Here is a 10876-nt window from a genome sequence, read left to right on the forward strand (position 1 = left end):
GCTTGTGTGGGTCCTGTGTCTGGTGCTTGAGTGCCCTAGAGAAACTGAGCTCCTCTAATCCATGAGAACAATGGCCTTCTTGTGCTCCCCCATTGCTTGCTTGCTGGACTTGGAAGCAAGAGGAGATTGGAACTTCCCTCTACTCCAGGGACTGGAGGACACAATCACGGCCTTTGGAATGGTACGACCAAAGACTTTAGCCAAGGAAAGCATTGTAGACCACATGGTGCCATGGAATTTGTTGGGGTGTTGGGATTGCACCCATCCAAGTCCGAGTCCTGAACTTGCCAAGGATCTGAGGCAACTCTGTCCCTGAAGGATGGGCTGAGCTGTGTCATCCCGAGAAGAGCCTCAGAAAAAGGCAGATGATGTTTTCATGAAGTCAAAGACAGTAGGTAAGGGTGGGTGGGGCTTGGCTTAGTCCAGAAAATCCAGTCTGAAGGCTGTCATGGATTGAATTATGTCCCCCCAAAACTATGTGTATCGGTTTGGCTGGGCCATGATTCCCAGTATTGTGTGATATTCTTCTATGTCGTAAATCCCGTCTCTTATTTTTTGGTGGGTTTATGATGTTAATAAGGGAGGATGGGTGGCAGTTGTGTTAGCGAGGCAGAACTCAATCTAGAAGACTGGATTGTGTCTTGAGGCAATCTCTTGAGATATAAAAGAAAGAAGTGAACAGAGAGACAGGGGGACCTCATACCACCAAGAAAGGAGCACCAGGAGCAGAGCCCGTCCTTTGGACCTGAGGTTCCTGCGCAGAGAAGCTTCTAATCCAGGGGAAGATTGACGAGAAGGACCTTCCCCAAGAGCTGACAGAGAAAGAAAGCCTTCCCCTAGAGGCGATGCCCTAAATTTGGACTTCTAGGCTACTAGACTGTGAGAAAATAAATTTCTCTTTGTTAAACCCACCCAATTGTAGTATTTCTGTTATAGCAGCACTAGGTAACTAAGACAAAGTTCCAGGCACCAAGTTTGGGAAGAAAACAGATGAGAATGGAAAGCAAAGAACCAGAAAGAAGTGTAAAGGTTAAAAGTAATAAAGACAGGAATTTTAGATTTGAAAATGGAAACAGGGACTTATAAAATATACCTCCCAGCCAGCACAGAGGGTTTGGAAGGAGAGAAGCATTGGCCAAGAAAGCTTTGTTTTTTCCATAAACAACCTGTGACTTGCATTAAAAAACAAAACAAAACAAAAACCATTGCCATCGATTCCTACTCACAGTGACTCTATAGGACAGAGTAGAAGTGTCCCATACAGTTTTCAAGGGGTGGCTGGTGGATTCGAACTGTCAACCTTTCGGTTAGCAGCCATAGCTCTTAACCACTGTCACTTAAAATAGTTCTCAGTTTCATCTGCAAAATGGGTATAATACCTGCTCACAGGTGTGCTCAAAGGAAATCACAAGGTAACATGTGAGATCACAGTATGTGGACTGAACTTTCAGAGTGCATGATGTTGGAACCACCAGTGCTAGGACTGACAACTGGAGCAGAAGCTGCTGCTAGCCTCTCCCCTTCTCCCCCACCCAAATCCCACCATGGAGAGAGCTGCCTGTTCATAACCAGGGCCCAATTTGGAAAAGTGAGATTTGAATGAGGGAACCCATCACGCCCGTGACCCATTCTGCTCTGCCTCCGGCCTAGGTCATTCTCGTTCTTCCCAGCCACATTCTACCCAGGATGATCCCTGCTCAAGCAGTGCCACCTCAAAACTAAAGTTGTGTCTGACTGCTAGAGCCAGGCTGCCCCTCACACCTCCATCTCCATGTGCAGAGTGTGACACACCTAGGCGGTCACAGCTGCTGCATATTTTTCCGAAGGCGGGAACCATGATTTCTTTCCTTGGTGTTACAGACTGAATTGTGTCCCCCTGGAATGTGTCAACTTGGCTAGGCCATGATTCCCAGTATTATGTGGTTGTCCACCATTTTGTGATCTGATGTGATTATCCTATGTGTTGTAAATCCTGATCTCTGTGTGTGGTTAATGGAGCAAGATTAGGTTATGTTAAAAAGGATTAGGGCAAGATATAACACCCTTACTCAGGTCACAGCCCTGATCTGATGAAAGTGGAATTTCCTGGGGTATGGCCTGATCACCTTTTATTTTATAAGAGATAAAAGGGGAGAGAAGCAAGCAGAGAGACAGGAACCTCATGCCCCCAAGAAAGAAGTGCCAGGAGCAGAGTATGTCCTTTGGCCCTAGGGTCCCTGTGCTGAGAAGCTCCTAGACCAAGGGATGATTGATAACAAGTACCTTTCCCCGGAACTGAGAAAGGCCTTCCCGAGACCTGGTGCCCTGAATTCGGACTTCTAGCCTCCTAGACTGTGAGAGAATAAATTTGTTTGTTAAAGCCATCCACTTGTGGTATTTCTGTTACAGTAGCACTAGACAGCTAAGACACTGGGATCCCCCATATGACACACACACACACACAAAGGTCTTGTGACATATATAAAATGCCTACAGAAATACAGAAGACCCAAAATGGCTTCTTGGTAGAAGGCAACTCCCAAATATTAGTAATAGTTCACTGGTCTTCACATTGGCTGGCCTCAGTTGTCTCTTAGAGATCAGTACCAAAGTATCTTCTGTAAATTATTTAATAAAGATTTCACTTTACATAAGTATAGCCCATGATACATCCACAGGAAACAAGAGCCACCAGCAGAGGTAGGATCAGAATACTTTAATAAGATATCAGTGTCAAAATACATTTCCTTATAAAGTTAAGCTCCCATATAGTTATAATGTCAGTAGGAATTCAACAATATAATAATATTCATGAAGTCATTACATTGACAGGTAAGGTTAATACGAAGCTTGGAATATTTTTCAGAGTGTTTTAGTAAAACTGCAAGGGTAAAATGCCCTTAATGCTGAAGCCACACACACAGGAAATCAAACCCCAGCGTCTACACGTCAGTAACCCTTCAAGTTCTGCCGCCGTGTGTCCGGCAAAGCTGCGGTGCTGAAGTATGATCTAGACAACACAGTGACTAGGTACTTTTTCTTCATTTAACTTAGATTACTTTTAAAAGTTTTTTTTTTTTTTTGGCAATACATTCATCTGGGCTTACGAAATTCTTGTCCTGCTGTGTTTTGTGTGTGTGCTTTTAGAAACGTCTTCATTGTACCCATGACAAAGAAAGTTCCATTTGATTGGTATTTAAAAACCAAAAGGCATCATCCCTCTTACCCAGTGAGTTACAAAGTGCTCTGGGAACACCCTATTTTCAGTGCTTCCTACCTAAACACGTCACTTCAAGTGACGGAGACCTAAAAAGAGGGCCTGAGGGGCCCCATCTCTGGAGGACCGCCTGCTGCTCGCCAGCAGGGGGCGCTGCCCCTTGGACTCACAGGGCAATCCGATTGCAGGCAGAGGAAGGGGCTGGGATTGGGGCTGGTCAGGACCAGCTGCCGTCCCTATCTGCACCCTCTCTCATTTCAGCTCCACTTGCTCCAAGGTGGTGAGCCAGGAAGATGTGGACTTGATAACTACAACGTTTCTGAAGCCTCACTTTCTTTCCTGAATTCCCATCTAAACCATTTTATGGTAGTTCTGGAAATATCCAAATGTGCCACGTGAAAGTTGACCGTTAGAGTCACATAGCTCAGTGCACTTGAAGGGCTAGCAACAAAACCTTAAGAAAAGTTAAAGCACTTCCCTCCCCTTAGCATTCTTCCCCGGCCCACCCCCTACCCCGTGACGTGCCGTCAGACCCTCTTGGCAGCAATAATAATAATACATACAAACATAATACACAGAGACACGAGGAGAAGACAGTGCGCAATGCTCCCACGTAATGATTCCACTTCTCGGATTGTTTTTCACGCTTATGGCATATCACAGAAGCAAAAAAAGAAAAAGCCAACAGAAGAAAAGTCTTGAGCAGGGTTAGTACAGGCCCATGGGATCCTGTACAATTCTGCAGGAACAATGAAATTAACAGCTTACAAATGGTCTTAAAGTGATTTTGTGAGCAAGATTCCATTTCTAAGTTTTTAGATATTACAAAGTACCCATATATGTGATAAACACTTAACCCAGATATAAATTTTCTTAAAAAAAAAAAAACAACAACAAAAACTCCGTTGTATTTTTTAGTTAAAAAAAAAAAAAAAATCTACCGAATGAGAGGTTAAACACCAAACAGTTTAGGAAAAGCCACAAGGTGCAGCTTTCACGGACAACCGCAAACACTGGAGTTCACCCGTGTAATTTCTCCTTTTTCTCCCCTCAAAAGTCGGTATCAAAATTAGAGCAAAGAGTTGGCTTTAAAACAGAAAAGACTGAAATTTACACTATGACGATTAGTTTTTAAAAAAGAAAAGCGAAGGGATTTGGGAGGGAAAGGCCACACAAATCAAGCTTGGAAGGCAGAATCATTGTTTGTTTCTCTTTGGCAACAACAAACAACAACGACGACGACAACATCTTTTGAGTTAAATGAAGCCAAAGCTTTCCTGACGGAAGAGTAAACATACACCAAACCTGTTAGTACGGATACTGCGGGAGTCGGGGAGACCTACAGATAATATAAATTAGAAGTCATTGAAGGTAGGGAAAGAAAATTCTTACAAAATTTAAGAACATATTCATCGACAGAGCAAAACGTAGCGGGTCAAACGATTGTGTATTTTTAAAACACGGATAATAAAGTGAGCATCTTCAGAAAAAGGCCGCTATTCGGTGACCTGGGCGAGTCTGCCAGGTAAGTACATCTTGTAAAAAGTGTGTTGGTGTTAGAAATACCTAGTTGCAAAAACAGACTTAGAGAGTGAAGCTGGCGGGCGGCGTGGCGGGGGCCTGCCCGGGGGAGGCCCTGGCTCAGGTGGCCTGGTCCAAGGCTCTGAGGAGCTCCCCTCCTTGCAGAAGCGTGGAGCTTCCGGGCACAGGAACGTTCACCTCACAGTCGTATCTGGTCAGTTCGGGCAGCAGATAGGGCTCAAACGAAGGCCCGAGCAGACGGCTGGCCATGCCTGAAAAAAGGAAGTTGGCGCCATGTTTTAAAAGCCCCAACTGGAACATTCGGGGAGGTGTCTATTCCACAAGAGGCTAACAGGGAAGAGGTGGCACAGGGGAGGGAAAGAGGCACTTCCTGTCTCGGTGATAGGGGAGTATGGGTGCGACAGCCCTAATTTCACTGTGTTCCCGAGTGACCTACTCCGTGCTCAGAGGTGGGTGCTGAGACCCAAGTCGGGGAGGAAGTGTGTGGTGTGGATAGCAGTAGAGGCAGAATTCACAAGAGGGAGGCTGGTGGGGAACGAAGCCCTCATGACAGCTTCCTGGCCTGAGAGGGTGGGGCATCCCAAGAGCCGGGGCGAGGCTGGGGTGGCTGACCCCGTGCACACCCATGTACTGGCAGCGGGGAGACATGCTGAGTAGAGACAGTGAAATCTCAACTATCACACACACACACACGCACATGTGTGCACACAAACACACACACATGTGCTCACACACAGACACGTGCAGATACATGCGCCTGTGTCCTTCTCCATGATTCATGGCCGTGATAATCCAGTTTCAGCACTGCTATCCTTGGCAGCTCCTCCTCCTCACCCCTGGACCATTCTAGCCCCTGGACCATTCTAGCCACTGAGGAGGAGGCACCAAACCAAACCAGACCTGTTGCCTTTGAGACAATTCCGACTCATAGCGACCCTATAGCGACCCCACAGGACAGAGCAGAACTGCCCCATAGAGTTTCCAAGGAGTGCCAACTGCAGACCTTTTGGTTAGCTGCCGTAGCTCTTAACCATTTTGCCACCAGCGTTTCCCTAAGGAGGCACAGGGAGGGGCAAAAGGGAAACTCACACCCCTCAAACTTGCCACTTCCCAGGAGGCCTCAGCCTGTAGACACCTGCCCCACCAGACCTTCTCCTGGAGGAAAACGGACGGCCTGGAGGCTCGTCATCTTTGCTCCTCTAACTTGAGGGGCTGTTCTCCTTTCCTTTCGTATGCAGAGCCTCATCCCCCAGTGTCCTCTCCCTCCCAGCCCTCCTGACCCGTGCCCTTGCCTAGGCCTACTCCTGCCTGCTTCCCTTACCCACACTCCCTGAGGGCCCAGAGTGGTCTCATGCCTCTGAAGTCCCCATGGTATCACAGATACCACCCCTTTCTCCTTGTCCCCCTTTTACTGTGGGTCAGAAATGGGTTGAATTGAAAGGATTCGATTTTCCCTTGATTTCAATGGCTCAAGGAAATCATGGGGCTCATGACAGGAATACGTCACCAAACTCAACGTTTCACACGCAAATCTCTCAGTTAAGCTGACTGACTTGCTCAGGCTTCTAGTTAGTAAGTAGCAGAGCTACAGTTTAAACTCAGGGCTGCCTGCTGGCTTTAAACCTGGACTCTTAACCACTGGACTGTCACTTGCCCCAAACAACATTGCTGAGGAAATCATTGTATCCTCAGCAATGTTGTTTGGGGCAAGTGACGAATTACGTTCATGCCAAACAGAAACCTTTCCGTGAAGACATCTGTGTGCGGCAAGATGGTGAGAGAGGAAGGATAGGGGCAGGGAGCCAGGGATCAGGTGGCTGCAGCTCAATCCTCCATAAAAGAGGCTCATGGGGTAGCCCACCAGCCAAGAGCTCATCAGGCCACCCTCATAGCCCTGTGTTCTCTGTGAATGTCCTGAGCTCAGAGTGATGTCCCAAGTATGTTCATGGGACCCTGGCATATGGCAAGATGAAGAACTGAGTCAAAGACACAGGCTCCTGGACCTTAGGGTGGAGGGAGCCCTGGACGTCACCCGATCAGTGGAGAGCTTTGGCAGACCGCATGCCAGCCTCTGCTGCAGTACTTCCAGGGGAGGCGAGCTTGCCCAGCCCAAGGTGGGCCCCTTTCCCTGGCAGCAAGCTCTTCCTTGTACTGAGTCTGGTGGTGTCCCTCTCCTGGCCCTTGCCCCCTCCCGCCTCACACCCTCCTTAACCCTCTCTTCTCCTTCAAGCATCCGCACACTCCAGCCTTCAGTCAACAGCCTTCAGTCAATGGTTTCCAGAAGGGGACAGCGTTCTCAATGTGGCTGAGCCAGTCCCCAGTCCTCTACTTCTCCAGTCTGAGTTTGTGTTGTGTTTTTTTATAGCTATGTCCTGACCTCTCCCCCACAAAGGGGTCCTGATCACTGAGGGGTCATCAGGACCTTGTAGGGCTACTGGACGATTTGATGATAAAGAAACCAAAGGTGAAAAGCAGTTGCCATCGAATCGATCCTGACTCATGGCGACCCCATGTGTCAGAGAAGAACTGTGCTCCATAGGCTTTTCAGTGGCCGATTTTTCAGAAGTAGATTGCCAGGCCTTTCTTTCTGAGGCACCTCTGGGTGGGCTTAACCTTTCAGTTGGCAGCGAAGTGTGTTAATTGTTCGCAGTACCCAAGGACTCCAAAAAACCAAACCAAATCAAATCAAAACTAAAAACAATTAGGTCTACTGAATTTTCATTTTAGTAGTGGGCCTGAGCCCTGGGAAATCGGCTTTTTTCCCAAGTCATTGCCCAGTGCTTCCCTGTACCAGGCTCTGTACAGGAGGGGCGAGAAGGGGCTGGGCCACCAAGCAGCCTAGAACCACTGCAGCAGCGGGCCCTAGTGCAGCGCCTGAGCGCAGCCGGGGCTCAATGAAGGCAATTTTTAAAGTCTCTGATGGTTTTCTTAGTGCTTAGTGGGGAGCCCTGGTGGCGTGGTGGTTAAGAGCACAGCTGCTAACCAAAAGGCCGGCAGTTTGAATCCCAAACAGCCGCTCCTTGGAAACCCTATGGAGCAGTTCTACTCTCTCTTACAGGGTTGCTATGAGTTGGAATGGACTTGACGGCAATGGGTTTGGTTTGGTTTTGTGGGCAGTTTTTCTCTCTTTCAAGCCAAATCAGGCAATGTTACCAAACTCCCTCTAGGTGAGGGTGTGAGGGAGGCTGGCCTCTCCCGTGTCCCCACCCCTCAGGGCTCCCACACTCATCAGACCCTGGGGTAGGGCTCCAGTTCCCGAGCACACCCACCTGACACCTTGTGAGCCGACGGCAGGCTGTAGTCCTGGTACTGTGAGGTGTAACACTGTGAGGGGAACCCACTTTTGGCGTTCTCCCCAGGGCTCAAGGCTGATGGTGGCTGTGGTGGCGGCAGGTGTCTCAGAGGCTGGTTCAGGCCCCTCATGGGGTTTTGGGCAAATTCATCTGAAAAACCAAAGCCAGAAAGTGAGGGTGGTCCCGGCACTGCCCAGTCGGAGGGAGGGGAGAAACTGGGAAGCACCCAGTACCCTCTTCCTTCTCAAATGGCCTTCAGAGCCATCAGAACTAGGGCCAGCCCCCGGGACCTCAGAGCCCAGAGATTTCTGACAGCATCATCCAAACCAGAAAGGGGGCAGCTGGGGTGTGGAAGGTGAGGCAGAGAACACCATCCCTTTGTGATAAGGGAGAAACCAAGGCTCAGAGAGGTGGGAAGGCAGTAGTGAGGGAAGAGAATGACTAGCATGCACCCCTGCACCCCCATCCCTTCACCTGCACCCCCAGGAGGGAGGCCCAGGCCCAGTCCTGCTGCTCACCATTGGGAACATTCGCGCTCAGTGGCTTGTTTGACATCAAGGGGCAGTTCCCTCCCCTGAGGCTCTTCATCCGTTTCCACATCAAATGTGAGGCGCTGCTGTCTGGTGGGTCCCCCTGGTGTGGAAAAGGGAGATGTAGAGGGGAGAGGGCCAGAGAACCAGGTCCTCATGCTGAGCGGGGCTGGGGGACACAGAGCACCCCTGCCTGGAGTGAGGCTGGCTGCTCGCTCCTCTCAAAGGGCTACACTCTGCCCTCCCTGCTGCCCTAGGCGGCCATGCTCAGGTCCTCACGCCAGTATTAGCGTATCCCATGGGCCTGGATCTCTGGTCTCAGCTGACTCCGCCCAGCCTGCCCCAAGGGCTGTGAGGGAACTCACTGCGGTGTCAGTCAGGAGGTGGCTCACCCTGCTCATGTCTTGAAAGGCTTGCTCCTCATACTCCAGCTGTCGCTTCAGCTTCAGCTTGTTGGAGAGGGCTACCATGGCCGGGCTCATCACGTCTGGGCCCCGAGGCCCAAACCCCTTTGCAGACCTGCCGAGCCCAAGAGAGCGGGCTGTGAGGGAGTCTGGAGACCATACCACCCCATGCCTTCCTCAGATCTCAGGGGGCCCTTCCTGATACTGATGGCTCTGGTGCCTCTGAGACCACAGGGCAGGATCTCAGAGGAGGGGTGCTGGTCCTGTGGGCTTGAGCTGTACCTGTGCCCCCTTGCTCAGTTTCTTCCACTCGATGAGATGCTGAACAATTCGTCACCTGCACGGCCCACCCTGCCCACACAGGCTTCAGTTTTGGCCATACCCGTGGCTGCCCAACCCAAAAAACCAAACCCATTACTGTTGAGTTGATTCCGACTCACAGCGACCCCATAGGACAGAGTAGAACTGCCCCATAGGGTTTCCAAGGAGTGGCTGGCGGATTCGAATTATCAACCTTTTGGTTAGCAGCCAAGCTCTTAACCACTATGCCACAAGGCTCCACATGAGGTGATTTCAGTCTTTAGGAGGGTTTCTCCTGCCCCCACTCTCTCCTCTGCCCTGAACCATTCCCCTTTCCTTTCCTCCTCTGTTGATAATTGTACTTGAAGACCAGTTACTGTTCTCTTTAAGGGCAAGTGCCCCAGAGAAAAATAACCAATGACCCTGGGAGCTAGAATTCATATGCCAACCATTATGACTGCCCAGCAACTCCAAGCTAACACCAACTCTCGGTTGATCAAAATGGATCTTTTTGGGGGGACTTGAAGGAGTCAAGGGAAGGCAGTAAGGGGAAGGCAGTTTGGGAGCCTGGGTGCTTTGTGTTGGGGATCCTGGGCAGTCAAAGGGCAAGGAGACGGGTGTGCGTGTTTTCACTTTTCTCATCCAAGGCTCCATGAGAGAACTGGGGAAACAGTCACACAAATACTTTTCTGTGTTCTGTGGTTCAGTTGATGAACCCTGGACAAGAAAGGCACTCAAAGGGGTTGCCTGAGTGGAGATGTTAGTGCTCAAGGCCCTCGACAAGACACTTCCCCACTTCTCCCCTACTCAGTCTCCCCTTGATCTCCTCTGGCCCTGAAGCACACTGGTTCTGCTCTAGGCCTTGTATACTTTGAGGTGATGTCCCTAAGCCTCAGCTCTCAGCATGGAGAGAAGGACAAAACGGAGACTCTGACAGCTATGGAGTGGGGAGGAGGAAATGGGTACAGGGGGCCTTTCTTGGGCCCCAGAAACCCCACCCTGGGTGTCTGTCTGTCCCCTCCCTGTTCAGTACAGCTCCCTACGGAGGCAACCAAGTATCTGCATCACTCACCTTTTCTTGAACATGGAGAGATGGGGCGAGGTGACAGGGGGCCCCAGTGGCGACGTCCCCAAAGACTCAGTGTGCTGATCCCCAACAGGCCACTTTGTGGGCCCAAAGTGTAATGGCGGGTCAGGGGGCCACTGTATATTGGATCTGCCCCCCATGGAGGAGAGAGGGGTGCTGGCCTGGCCACAGCACGGTGGCAGGGACGCCTTGCTTCCGCCATTAAAGAAGATGGAGGACATGGGCCGGTGCTCAGGCTCTGTCTTCTTGCTTTCCAGCTGCTGCTGATACTTGTCCAGGAGGAAGGGGCTTTGAGAGGCCACTGGGGCCAGGGGCTGGAAGATGTTTGTCATGGTGCTGAAGCAGTGCTGGGGGTTGGACTGGGGGTTCTCCGGCAGGAGCCGCTCCTCTGGACAGATGGGGCTTAGCTGGAAGTCTTCCCCATCCATGGGGATGTAGGGGGCCAGAGTCTCCAAGTCCAGCTCGTTGAAATCAGTCTAAGCAAGGAGAGACAAAGCAAAGGGGTGGTGGTTGGTGCCTCCTCA

General features: G+C 50.3%; 1 protein-coding gene across 4 annotated transcripts in view; it reads right to left on the reverse strand.

The window, feature by feature from the left end:
- Positions 1-2646: 2646 nt before the first annotated feature.
- The window catches only part of EPAS1 (endothelial PAS domain protein 1), a 107097-nt gene continuing 98867 nt past the window's right edge, over positions 2647-10876 (reverse strand). Inside the window, exons 13-17 of one of the 4 annotated variants that reach the window (XM_049870506.1) lie at positions 10338-10828; positions 8927-9080; positions 8550-8664; positions 8008-8181; positions 2647-4989 (exon numbers count right to left, since the gene is read on the reverse strand). In XM_049870506.1, coding sequence (XP_049726463.1) covers positions 4838-4989; positions 8008-8181; positions 8550-8664; positions 8927-9080; positions 10338-10828 — 1086 coding nt within the window. In that variant the 3' untranslated portion in view covers positions 2647-4837. The remainder of the gene's footprint in view (positions 4990-8007; positions 8182-8549; positions 8665-8926; positions 9081-10337; positions 10829-10876) is intronic. The other 3 variants (XM_049870508.1, XM_049870507.1, XM_049870509.1) reach the window with 3 other exon arrangements.

This window comes from Elephas maximus, chromosome 26, assembly GCF_024166365.1.
Source record: "Elephas maximus indicus isolate mEleMax1 chromosome 26, mEleMax1 primary haplotype, whole genome shotgun sequence".
NCBI lineage: Eukaryota > Metazoa > Chordata > Mammalia > Proboscidea > Elephantidae > Elephas > Elephas maximus.